The sequence below is a fragment of the Cyrtonyx montezumae genome, unplaced genomic scaffold (assembly GCF_038088225.1).
Source record: "Cyrtonyx montezumae isolate F1298 unplaced genomic scaffold, pur_monq_1.0 scaffold_4, whole genome shotgun sequence".
NCBI classification, from domain to species: domain Eukaryota; kingdom Metazoa; phylum Chordata; class Aves; order Galliformes; family Odontophoridae; genus Cyrtonyx; species Cyrtonyx montezumae.
The window spans coordinates 29182890-29197015 of record NW_027072045.1 but is presented as its reverse complement, the minus strand read 5'-3'; the positions used below and the strand labels follow the sequence as shown (position 1 = coordinate 29197015).

The window sequence follows — 14126 nt, the reverse complement described above, 5'->3', positions numbered from 1 at the left end:
TACAAACAACAGAAGCAAAATCACCTAAGCAATTTCTCCTACACTGTGTAGTTCAGAACTAAGGTAACTCACCAGGAAGCAGAGAAAGAATTCAAGAAATCTTAGAAGTTAAGAATATGGTCCCCTATCTTTATAAGCAGTGGGCAAGGGGACTTCATATCTTTTTTTCAGGAAATGAGTTGATGAAAGTATCTTCATCAAAAATATATTTTTAAACTTGTCGTGAGCAGGCTAGTGAGAAGTTATTTCAGTTTAAAGTTTCAGGGTATATAAATTGGAGTCACAGTGAAATTGTGTGTATTTAAGATGTAGAGATAAATTGGCTATTGGAATTGGATAGAGAAGTTATAATTCTAATTAGATATCTGCATAGTTAAATCTACACTTCCTGAAGCTCTCAGGAAGGAAACAGTTGCAGCAAGACCTTATTGAGATTTGTAGAGTAAGCAGGCATATAACTATTATTTTTCTACATGCTCTCTCATCCTATGGAATACCATCTCTACAGTAAATACAGGATTTGTAATCCCAAAGAGCAGACCAATCACCATGGTCTATTGTGCCCCTTTTTTTTTTTTTTTATCTCACAAAGTTGTTTTTGTCCATAGTATATTTTCTCCCTAACTATAGTTGAGATGATGGAAATTGTAGTTAGACACAATGTTGGTCTTTGGAATTCTGATTTTCTTCATAATAGGAGCTAAAACTTCTGGATTTAGCAGTGTCTAAATGGGCTGAGTTTATTCAGTAACAGTGGAAACTTCTACTTAGTAGCAACAGGACAAATTCCTCCTACAGTTTGACAGAAGGACATAATTACAGCCTATCACTGCTGTTGCTGCAACTACCTCTGTGTCCTTCACCCATGATGTCAAAATCCCCTCTGAGGCAGCACACTGGATTGCTGTTTACTGAGACAAGGATAGTTGATGACAATGCACTGAAAACTGTGGGTGTGGAAAATGTTAACACTACGATTTGTGGTGTGATACTGCTCTTAAGAAGCTCCCTCAGAGCATGCCTTTTGCCTTTACATGTCATGCCTTGGGGAATGGTCAAAGCAGCACTCATAATGAAATCAGTATCCTTTAATAGACACTGCGTTCTTTTTGTTCGGTTGTTTTGTTTGTTTGTTTTATAAGGAAAGAAAAAAGATGCCTTGAAAGAAAAAAAAGATGTTACAGTTATTTGATGTGAAAGAGATGTGCCATCATGCCCAATTAAAACAAAGCAGTGAAACATACAAAGCACTAATAGCAGTATACTCTTATCAGGTGCATGCACATTGTATGTTTTTATTAAATGTATTTTCCAAACAGCAATAGCAACCTCAAGCTATGCTGGGCAGATGTGGGGAAATGAGTGATGGTCAGCAACATTTTCAGATAATTTAGCCACTTGAGTCTTAGCAAGAGCTATGAGTGAAGAATACTTTTAAGAGGATGCTGACTGTAAGCAAGAATCCATAGGCTGTGTAACAGATCAGTAGTAGAACTAAATTTGAAGTCATTAGATTCCCTTTCCTCTGCTTGTAGCCATGGGGCTATCAGATATTCTATTAAAAAGTTAAAAGTTGGCTTTGACCAACCTTTTTGTACTTTCCTTCTGCCAGATGCAGCAGCTGGAGCTCTAAAATTGGAGTTCCTGGCTGGTTGTGACAGGGTAGGGCAAGCAAGGATCTGAACAGTTCTTGTTTAGGACACAAGGATAACATTTTGTTGTTGCTCCTCCTCAGTGTTCAGACAGCAGAACAGCTTGTCAAAATAGAATAAAAAGTATTTTAAGTGTAACTGCAGAATATTTGTACCCAGGATTCCTCTGATAAATTTCCATTTTCTTCACTGTGCACTCTCAGAAGACAAAGTCAATTGCTTTCAGTTTGATGTTTGTTTGGAAAACAGACCCCCATGAACACTAAGTTCAGTGTTGAGTCCTACAGTACAGTCACATCTCTCCTTCTTCACTCCTTTCCCAAATATACGTTATGCCAAATTGTATTCTGTATGGTTGCAATGTGGAAAAGTCAATTGGGCGAAAGAAGTACATGGATTTTTATTTATTTGGTTTTTTTATTTATTTGTTTTAATTGGGTGGCTTTTAACTTGAGAGTTTGCAATGACGGTGTAATGGTTTCCATAAACAATTGCAGAATGTGCCATAGATTGAGAATGGTGAATCTAAAAATCAAGAAAAATGTATGATGAAATACTAAAACTGGCAACAGAAAAAATATTCAGGGTTTTATTGGAATTATGACTTATTCTAAGTTAGGATTTAATTAGAAATTAAATAAGGCAGCTTTTTTTTCTAGTGTGCACACTCCTAGGAGGAAAGGAAAGGTGGTTTTTACATGCAAACTACTCTTCCTGTATACTTCTCTGTAGGAACAATAAGCCAGGACCATGAAATTTGAAGCCTTCCTTCTTTAAGTGTCCAGGCCAATTGTGAAATGCTATATATATGGGAAGTACTTTAATCCTGCCCCATTTTAGTGACTTTCACCCTGCAGAATGGGATGTGAATAACTCCTGATCTAAGGTCCACTGAAGTCAATGTGTTTCTCTGACTTCAGTGGACTTCAGATCAGCCACAATTTGAACAACCTTAAACGGAATCTTCAGTTAATGAAGTCACAGTAATAGAGAAATGGTAATAACTGGTATCCCTGGAAAACATTCTTAGTATCTATGCTCTTGAATTAAACGGGAATAGCAAAGAGCAAACAAAGCTCCACACTAGCCTTAAGGGGTTGCTCTACCCTTAGAAATAAATTAAAAGCAGGCTGTAGGTACTATAAATAAATACATAGCCTGAGTTTTTTCTTAAAAAAAATTCAAGTTAAAAGTTTGCAGGGTTTGCAAGTTTGCAGTTTGTCTTGCACTCTGTATACTTGTGTGACCCTAAAAGCTCAGGAACTTTCACTTATTTTGTTAAGATTTAGCACAATATCAGAGCAGCCATCTAGAATGCATAGCCACATCCATCCTAGCAGCAGTCTGCATTTTGTCTGAAGTATCTTTTTACAACATTCAGGGAAAAACAAAGACGAGGAAGAAATCTATAGCTGTTTCAATCCATTTTGTGTGATGAGAAGTAAGACTGAAAGACAGTCTAATTATTCATACAAAATTTAATCATCAGATTTAAAAAAGTGTAAGAGTAAACCAACATGCACACACACGCACAAACACACATAAACAACCAAAAAACCAAGGCTGGAGTAATTAATTTGTCAAGCTATTAATTTGGCATTTTACCAGTGTTACATGCATTTAGCCAAAAGGTACAAGTCTGGGACAACAAAAACAAAAAATAAAAACAGATCTTTTATTGGTTGTTGCCCTTTCAAAGATGATGTATCACGAAAGCACCATTTAGTATTTGTAATGTGTTCTGAAATGTTGCATCCTTGGCATTCTTGCATCTTAATGTTTTCTTACCTGCTTCAGATGGCACACTCTCCAGCTACAAGTCAGTGAGTGTTTCCTGCTTTTCTCATGGTACTAGAATGAAGCATATCATCTGTTTGTCTCGTCTATAAAAGAAAACAAAACAAAGCAATGTAATGAAGTTCCCTGAGTTTACAGTGCATATGGAAACCAAAAAAGCAATCCTCTTTCATTTGAATTACCATTTCTGACACCAAACACTGCTCTGTGCTTTCTAAAATTAATGTTCTTGTATCTTGTCAAGCACCACTGCACTGTGGTTTCTACTCAAATATTTCATTATATCTGTTACCGCAATTAAAAAAAAATCCAGTAGTAATTATAAATTTATTTAAAAAATAATTAATTGTTATAAAGTGATTTTTAAGGGGGATTAATAATATTTTTATCTAGACACGTTGTGATTAAACCATATTTCGATACTCTGCTAAAATCCAACCCAAACTGATGGGGCACATTTTCTTTTTGAAGCTACCTTTGATAAGAAATGCATTACAAACTCATCAGTTTAGCTTCCTGTTAACAAAGAGACAGCAGCCGTCTGGATTATTCTAGATCCGCAGTGAAACTGCCACACTATGTATGCTCAAACTAAAGCTGTGCAAGTTTGACAAGGGGCAGATGAATCCAGGAGTTATTGTGCAGGGGTTTAAGTCTATGCGGCAGCTGACGGTTGAAATAATCATCTATACATCGCTCTGAGCTAGCTGGGGAAAGGTTGAAGCTGTATATTTTCAACATATCTAGCCTAATGGTTAATCTGTTGTCTTGTTCAGGGGGGTGCTGGGTGGAATCACAGCAATAGCTGACAGTTTGGAGAAATTGCTGTGGGTATTTTCAGTTCCCTGATTCACAAAGTGGTAGGTAGCAAAGTCTAAACAGCCTTGTCATTGAAAGAGGGAAGTCATGCTTGCTGTCTCTCCCATTGAAAGGTCTCTGGTAGGCAAAAGCTCAATCAGCATATTGATTATTTGCATTGAGTAATACAGATCTGCAGCTCATCATCACCCACCACCTGAAAGCTGGGCTTTGAGGAAGGCGAACCAGATTGCAGAGCAGTGGTTGCTCCTTTGGAGGGCAGCTGGGAGGATGCTTAGGAGAAAGAGCAGTGATGTTGGAGGGAGGGAGGAGAAATAAAATCTTTTTTCAAATGAAAATAGTCCAGTAGTTAAAAGCACTCTCTGTACTTCTAGTGCTGGATCTGGCGTATCTTCACAGGGACGTGGCATTACTCACTGCAGAGATTAAGAGGGTGCAGTATGAATTAGACTGAAACAAAAATGAAGTATCTGCAAGTGACAGCTCTGGCTGATGGCTGACTATGAAGGAAAACACTGTGTTAGTGTCTGGCGATAGCAGCGCTGAAAGCCCAGCAGCTGATAGAGCTGGGGGAGGAATGGAGTGGTGGGTATTGGTGGTGGTTGTTTAGAATGTCTGGTTTTGGTCAGGATATTTTTTCTCCTTTAAAACACATTTTCATCTTCCCTTCCAGGCAAATCACGCTGAAGCCAGTTTCAGCCATTTTGTTGAAAGCACTGCACTGGTATTCTGCCTTGTTACATTTAAATTAAAGCTCAGCCCAGTTTTAAGTTGTGGCAAGTGTATGTTCACAAAGAATAAATAGAGATTGCCACAGGCATAAGATTAACTGCATTGGTTGTTTTAAAAATGTTCAGGGAGTTCCAGATTGCATTTCAAATTATCTTCATTAGAATAAATAAAACATATAGAAATAGAAACAGTCATGATTCCCTAATGCATTCTGTAAGGAAGCATATATTCTCTGAGCTTAAAAGGGAATTCTTGAGGTCAGGGGAAAGGGTAGGAATTTATGCAGCTTCAGACTACCTTTAGCTAAATCCCATTCATATCTCACATTTTAAAGGCTTTTTTTTTTTTTTACCTGTCTAATATTGACAGATTTTTTTATCAATTTCTTTACAGTGTTCTCCAAAATACCTTGAATGTTTACCCAGAGAGCAGTTAGAAATACTACAGAAAACATGGAATTACTTAAATTACTACTCTTATCTAATTCCTTATTGTTTGCTATTCTCAATAAGCTATTCATCTGCTCTCAAAATGACCAATAAATGCCAGGATTCTTAATTAACAATAATAATGCCTTTTGGGTACATGGGAGTGTCCTGAATAGTTCTTACAGACTGTGGAAACATGTACAATGCAGGCAGAACACTCATCCTGTAACCATTTTCCTTGAAAGTGATTGTATATACCATATCAGATAAAGAAAAACTTATTTAACTGTGACAAGAAAATAGTTCTTTTTCAGTAGGCTTACTGATGCTAAACTCATCACATACTTGGAAGTGGACCCTCTTGGATGTGGAACTTCTGGTTTAAAATTGCACAGTGGTATAACAGATTACCCCAATCCAAACAGTTTGGTTGCCAAACCTCATGAGGCAGTGACAGTCTGTAAGGATGTATTCAGTTCCATATAATTAAGAGCAATCTCTGTTTTGCAAATATGTTTTCCATGAAATTGATCCCACATAGCAGTGCAGGAATGAAATCAGATTTTAAGAAATCGTAAAAGTGCTTTTGCTGAACAACAGGATACTTTTTTAAACATGGTTTAAGTTCTGCGCATTGTATTATGTGCCTGAGAAGTGACAGTGCTGGCTTATATTTCTCTCTTAGTTTCACAATGCTCCTTAATCTGAGAACATGGCTATATTTGTGTTCAAATTTGCATCTCTGTGCTTACACATGTATTTCCATGTGTATCTTGATGTATTTGACACATGCTGTTTAGAATAAAACAACCAATTTTACTCTCCAAAGGTTTAAAATTTCTAACTGTGTTAGAGTAATTGAGAATGCACACAGTCTTCTGTGTTACATCTGTATGGAATATGCCATAAGACATACACTGCTATGTAAGTTTAGTGCTTGATAATTAGATCTTACATGTGAAATGATTACTGAGTTCCGAAAGTGCATGTAAAAATATTATGTTTCTTGAACAATTTGATTGGAGGGTAGATAAACATTAGTAATAGATTTTGGCCTTCTTCAGTTGTTTGTAAAGATGCTTGATGCAGGCAAGTAGATATATAAAGAATATATCCAATGTTAGCCTGTAGTTTAAAAATAAAACTTAATGGATATGTTTTAAATTGTATGAATACATGGTTGACCAGTGGGTTTTGTAGGGAGATAGGTCTCTGCAGATATATTTAATCACCTGAAAATTGTTTCAATGTAGAGGTACCACAGATAGAAGTACAAGATTTGAGCAAAAAACAGTGACTCCTAGGTAATGCTGATAATTCAAGACATATTTCCAACATGATGCATAGAATTTTTTTTTTTTTGGTGGAAGTTTTGCTAATAAGATATGTGCTCTTCCCCTAATTTAAAACTATCTGCATACTCGTGAGTATGCATTTTTATTACTATAGCTTGAATTTTGCTATTATTAGGAAAAAGCAGAGTGACGCCAAGATGGACTCTGGTTCTGTTCTTACAGATTTTCTTCTTCATATCATTCATAGTAGTGGCAAGCAGAGATCACTGAATGAGAATAGATAATTTTTAATAAATACTTCAACCCAGTTAAAAGAATACATTCAAATCACTCCTATAATTCCCATAAAATTACATTTTCATGATATAGGCAGATTTTGTGCATGAATACAAATGGCAAGCTTGTGGATGGTATTTATGTATGTCTGCCCATTTAACAGATAATGTTTCTGTCTAATGGTAAAGTACCCAAAAATACCAAAACCCTTGTGAACCTGCTTAAATAATTCCGAGCTATTGTCTATTAAGAGTTATCCATGGAAACTTTAAGGCATTTCAAACATCTGCAAGTAATACTGAAAGATTATCAATCCATAAACAAATCCCTACTTAACCTCCTTTTATTACGTAACAAAATAGAATATAAGTTCTTACAGGCTCAGTAGTATGCCTTCTTCTCAATCATATACTCATTCATAATGAAACAAGCATTTGGAGAAGACCACTGCTGGATATTTTTACCAAAAATTGTTTGGAAATATTAAATCCTCTTTTTGTTCAATTGGCTTTGGTATGTTATAAATAGAAGATTGAAAATCACCATTTCAAGTCAAAACCATATTTAGGAAATTAAACCATTCGACCTGTTTTCAGAGATGCTATACCTAATATCCTGAAATGTACAGTACTCAGCAGTTCTAAATACCCAACTTCTTTTATGTAGATTCATAAACACCAGAATAATTCCATAACTATGATTGCACAATTTTGAAATGTTGACTTTTCTTCTATTATTCCTTATTCATTTTAACAGCAACAGAGTACTGTAGCTCCCCTGTCATTTTCAGTAGATTCAAGGGAATAAGCATCTTCCTCAGCTAGTAAATCTCAAAACCATTATCAATGTGGGAAATACAAGTTGCCTCAAACACACTTACCCTAGGATGGGATTATTGTTTAAACATGATAATATATTAGAATAATCCTTTTATAAGTATTCTTTTATAAAAACGTATATTTTCGGGAAAAAGTGAAGAAAATTACAGGTATAAACCTTTATTTCAACTGTAGAAACTGATATTTTAAGCTTTAAGGTCTGTAATTCCACACTATGTGAAAATTGATTCATGGTTTGAAATAATTTTTAATACTAGGACATTAATTTACATTTTTTCTTATCATTTAGAGGTAAAGAATGCAGCTAGATCAAGTTACCCAAAAAGCTCATATCAATTCAAGAATACAACTACTAATGCACTGGTTGGTGCCAAGTCCACTGAAGGAGCCCTGGAACCTGTTCCACTTGTTAATAACCGTAAAGGGAGCCTCTTCCTACCCAACAATCCCTCGCTGCTGCAACTTAATTTATTGAATTCTGTTGAACAAGGAAAATCTACCTACTGTAGATTGCAAAGGGCACTCAGCTTGCCTGTAAAATATCGCTACCACTCCCAAAAGCCTGGGTTGAACCAAGATCTCCGTAGGTAGCCCCATAGTTGGATGCATAAAGCAATTCCAATTGATTTGTGCATGGTTTTGCTGTCTGTTTTCAACGTGACTATGACATTACTAATGCTCTGTTAAGTGCTTACAGATGTGAGTTTCTCCAGATGTGGTGATTAATAAGTTAATCAAGACAACTAGTCAACTAATGTTTCTGGGTGGTTTGTGCTTTATCTTTCATATGGTTTATTTGGTCTGATGTGCTTACATTCTAAGCAAAATGAGTTCACATAAATAGTATTTCAAATCACTGCTCTTTTGGGGGATCCAAAAATGGTGTCTGTAAGCCGTTCTGCTCTTGACCTCAGAGAGACAGTGAAAGAGACAGATTTAGTTTAATAATAGTAAAAAAAAAAAAAAAAGAGAAGAAGAAGAAAAAAGGGAAATATTATGAGCTCGTCCACTGCTTCTGAATGACATTCCCTTTATTTTAAAAAATGAAATCAACTCCACATTAGGGCTGTTAAAATTACCAGCACATCTTAAATCAATTCATGGAACATTGTCTGGAGGTTTTGTCATTGAAATAATGAATTCTCTTTACTCAAGAGTAAGCAAACATGTTAAAACATCAGTGTAACTTTAAATTAAACTCCAGCATAAACCAGGGTATCTGAAGCCTCATTAGATTTTGCCTGACACTTTTTCTAGCACCAAGTCTCCCGGAACTGCAAAACTGTTAGATTCTGTGCCTGATAGACAAGTGAGTACTGGATTGTTACAACAATATGTTAAATTTTATACTTAGAGACGTACAAACCAAGCTCTTGAAATATGTTAGAATTCATAGGCTGGACTGAATTCTTGAACTTATTTGCACTTTTCCTGAAAGCTGGTAAGGAAAGCCTCCATGCTATGATATGTCTGTGTTTTAAAACAACTCCTGTAGCATAAAGGTATCAGATATACTAAGAATGGGGGCACATTCTCAGTAACAAAAGTACTAAGTCAAATATAGTATATCAGAGTTGAGTTGCCATATATCACAGCCCATTATTCAAATGTGGTTGTCTTTCTTAAGAACAAGCACATCAAAGACTCCCTTATAAATTAATGCAGACAAAACTCATGAAACTAAAATGATATTTTATGACTTTACTAAAAATTTTGTTGGATCTATTTCTTTCAATATGCGGGAAATATATAATTGTATCTGAAGGATAATCATTAAATATGTTTTATACCCTACTTATTCTAAGAAGTGAGTGATTATTGTAATGCTTTTAGGAACTGAGCCATAGGTAATGTTCTCCATTCCATTCATTTTCTTCAGCTGCATAGATTCTCTTCTCTTGTTCTGATGGAGCTGCATCTCTAAAACTTCAGAAACACTATGAACCGTGCATAGATTTCATTGAAAAACAAAATCTTATTTGAACGTAATATGATTAACATAGATTATCTTTCATTACTGCAATAAAAATAATGGCTTCCTGGCTTAAGAAGGGTATTACTTTATCTGCGAATCGAGATATCATGAAGATTTGCTGATGTGTATTAACAAATGAGCCACATTAACCTTGGACTTTACAGGTAGTTAGTGATAGTAATATAGTTTGAATATGACAAGCATATATCAAAAGAGGGAGTTTATTTAGTGTAGATGCTGTACCAAATATAACAGCAGCCTGCTAGAAATCTATATGTGGTTATTCTGGATGTTTATTACTAAGACTTTCTTTTATAATTGGGTGGCAAAATAGTATGAGATGTTAGCACTGGAGAACATTAATGTTGAACTTTATAGTATAAAAGTTTCTTGGTGTTCTACATTTAGTATTTGAAAGGCTTGGATCAATCTTTCTAACTGTCTGAAAACTTGATAATCTGCTAGTGTTTTCTATTGTTCACAGAAATGTTTCTGGATGTAACACAATCTACAGATTTACTCCTGTAAGATTTTGCGTGTGGTCATGATAGGTATATAATCCCATAGCAGTATGCTTTACTTAGGGTACAATGCTGAATCTAGTGACAAATATTCTGTAGTTCCACAGCAGTGGATAAAGTTAAATGAACTTCAGAGTTATTTCTACCAGGAGAATGAAATGCAGCTTTGTTATAATTGGAAACAAAAAGATATTACAAACAAAATAATTCTGAGAATGCTGACTTTAGGTTACAAACAACTGAATAGTGAATTGATCTAGTTTAAACCCAGAAAGAAAATGTCACAGAAAGGAAATTTCAAATTGCATAATCTTGAGAATTTTCTCTGAGCTTATCTATCTCCGAGCCTAGCAAAGAATAGAACTAAACTAATAATAAGCATCTAAAATCAAGTCAAGTCAGAAGAGGATGGTTTTGTTTTTGTGAACGCTGCCTGAGAAAAAAATGAAGTTAAATTTGTGAAGTAGATCATTATAAGACAGTCATTGCTTTGATATTATGTACAACCACTTACACAACTACTTGGGGCATTTCTTCTTTTTCTCTTCTCTTCCCCTTCCCCTCCCCCTTCCCCTTCCCCTCTCCTCTCCTCTTTTTTTTCTTTGTTCATTTTTGTTTTCATTTGAAATGTAGTAGTTCTTTAATTGCCTGGGTGTGTTAGGTAATGCCAGAACATTTAAAAAGACAGCATATCTGTCTTTTCAGGCCCAATACTTTAATCTTGACCAAGGCAAAACAAACTTACATAGCAGACATCAGAAAACTAGACACAACAGACTATAGCACAAACTGGAATAAAATATTGTCAGAAAAGGGAGATATCAGAAGGATATAACTTAATTTGTCCTCAGGTAAATCTAAGGTAGCACATATCCAGGTTTGCAGTTTGGTATTGTTTCGATGTAGCTCACTGCAAACCAATTTTTTTTCAGCTTCTGCTTGTGCACTGCTAATGTGTATTAAGCTCTTTTAATACAGCTGCTACTACTACTACTACTACTAATCTCTTTCCTTTTAGCAGATTTCTAGATGTCAGTTGTATTACCTTCTAGCTCATTTTCCAGTTAACAATAGGATGAAATAAGTCTGTTTTTCCTTCTTTACATTAGAATAATTCAGCATTAGTGTGAATATGAGATAGCAGGCATAATTCCCTTTGCTAGCAAATGTAAGCCTTGTGTGCAGATTATTAAGTACAGTAATGATCTTGAACCAGTAATGATGGTGCTTAATTCTTGTAGATGAGCTATTAGGAAGCTGCACTTGTTTAAGCAATACATGTTATGGCTTAGGTTATCTAAGAATAGTTTATGATTGACAAAATTGTGAGTGATTTTACATCTGGAAATTGATCTGTCATTGAAAGTGCACCTCATCCTCATTAAAAGATTGCATAACATATGCATCCTCTGTTACACAGGTATTGTCTCCCCACTACCATTCAACCTCATTCTGTTCAATCCTGTTACAACTCCCTTTTGTGAGAAGGGTGGAGTGATGAGGTCTGACTTGTGCTGGAGATCTGTGCACAATGGCAGGCTGCGCTCACAGTCCTGACTAACTGAATCATTGAACATAAAGGCATTGAATATTTTACATCTCTTCATGAAGACTCTGTTATTTGGCATGTGAGGAGCAAGAACCAACTGGTGTCTGGCCCATTAGCAAAAGCAGGCTGGCAGCTGTTATGTTCATATTGCAAATAGTACTTTGTCTTTCTGGAAATATAGCAGAGCACTAATTCTACTTTTCTATAGCACAGATTAACTGAAAATAATGCTCAGAATAACCCCACTGTGGTTCCCCCCTATGTTTTTGAAGTCTGAAACCAATTTGAACGCCTTTGTTCAAAACCCGGTACTCTTACTTGCTTCACCTTCAAACCAATTTCTTTGACTAACATGTATTTGATTTTTATTACTGTTAGGCCTATGTTAGCAATGAAATATCAGTGCGTGAATGGACATAGAGTGTGTGTTCTTTGCTACTTCACTTGTATTTCATATGGCATGTAGAACAGTGCTTAATCTCATGAGTTCCTTATATTTCCAGTTGAAGATGAGCAGCCGTCAACACTATCACCAAAAAAAAAGCAACGAAATGGAGGCATGCGAAATTCACCCAACTCCTCACCCAAACTGATGAGGTAAGACTGTAAGAAACTCATATCTTCATCTCCTTTCTTTCCCTCTTCCTCTTCTCCTCCCCCCACATCAAAAAATAAGGGGAGGCGGTGGAAAAAAAGATTGTTAGATGGTTTCTGAAAGGCTGAAGTATTTATTCTGTCAGCTTGTCAGCAGTTAATGATAGAGCTGAAAAAAATTCTGTCATGAAAAACAGTTTGAAAAGCTGTTTGAAAAATACATAGGCTTTAAAGTCTTAGCTGTCACCCTGTCCTGCCCGTGTGTAGTTCTTAAACAGCAGTGGCACTAATGATAGCACTAACCAATCAGAGGAACTCGTGTGGTTAGTTTGCCTTAGGCAATTCTCTTTTTGTTGGATTCCCTCTGAGTACTGTTTTCTGTACTTAAGGCCATATGTGAGATGTATCATCACAATCAAAAATGAACCTGAATATTACCTTCCTTTTATCCTGTCGATTGAAATCAAATTTCTGTTAATTGATTTAGACTGATAAAAAAGTCTAATAATCCATGTACTTGCCAAAGCAAAGTTCAAAACTAATGCAGTTTTACTCAGACTAAAAGCACGTAAATTATGAAATACAAGGATTTTTTAAAGAGTAGTATATACTCTAAGAGTAGGTAATGAAAACATCATCTTTTTAGTGATATTTTCCCCCTGTTGCTATATGTACATTATTTGATGCTTGTAATATCCTTGTATTACTATGTAGTTCTCTTCCATAGGACAGTTCTCCTCTAAGACAGTTGTTAAAACTGGAACTGCAATAGGAAATTGGAATATATTAAAATAATATGGTGTATGCATCCTATCTACTATCCTTTACACTTTGGCTACTCGAGTCAGTCAGATCAGGATCTAATTGCAGACATGGAGCTTTCTCCACGGAGGCTGTTCCTCCTCTATTTTGCATATCTGAAGTGATCAGCTTAGAGTTTTAGTCTATAATTGTCTTCAGAACTAAGTAGCATAGCAGAGATTTTCCACTACATACATATACAGAAAAAATAAACTTAGATATATGACCAGGCACTTTCATACAGTTTGGAATTTGAGTGTATGTATAACAGCAGCTGCTCTGCATTCACAGAAATTCAGTGGAAAAAGAATGATATAAATATATAGTTCTTTATGTAAAACCATTCATGATTTTTCTTTTATTATCAACATTGTTTTGTTCCTTTAACAACTTTGGATACATCTTGGTAGTATTCCTCTTTATATTTCAGTCAGTAGACTAGAAATGTTATTTGTCCAGTTAAAGGAGCATCCATATTTGTTTATTGTTACAGCAATATAGGGCATATTCAAGGACATAACTTCTACAAGTCTTCTCAGTTTCAGTCTAGACTGCAGAATCAAAAGTGAGATTGATTCACAAAGGAAAATGCACCTGGCTGAGTCTTTTTTTTTTCATATTGACCATCTATTTCTGTTAAAGTATCATTAAAAGTTCTTTGCCTTCCTGTTTGCTCAGCCTTGCCCATATGACACTGATTTACATGCTTGTTTATAGTTTATGAGGAAGAATAAAATGAGCATACTGGCAAGCTTCTCATTTTCATGATGCCAGTTGTCATCCTATCACCCTTTTCAGTTTACTTACCTTTGGATGGTCTTCTTATCTAGTGGTAATAGTTTTAACCA

At 35.5% G+C, this 14126-nt stretch overlaps 1 protein-coding gene across 10 annotated transcripts in view; it reads left to right on the top strand.

Moving 5' to 3' along the window:
• KCNMA1 (potassium calcium-activated channel subfamily M alpha 1) overlaps nucleotides 1-14126 on the top strand; it is a 422031-nt gene that overhangs the window by 351636 nt on the left and 56269 nt on the right. For 9 of the 10 annotated variants that reach the window (XM_065746496.1, XM_065746495.1, XM_065746490.1 and 6 more), the window contains one exon: nucleotides 12387-12480. In XM_065746496.1, coding sequence (XP_065602568.1) covers nucleotides 12387-12480 — 94 coding nt within the window. Of the gene's footprint in view, nucleotides 1-8127; nucleotides 8422-12386; nucleotides 12481-14126 lie in introns of all 10 variants that reach the window. The other variant, XM_065746491.1, reaches the window with a different exon arrangement.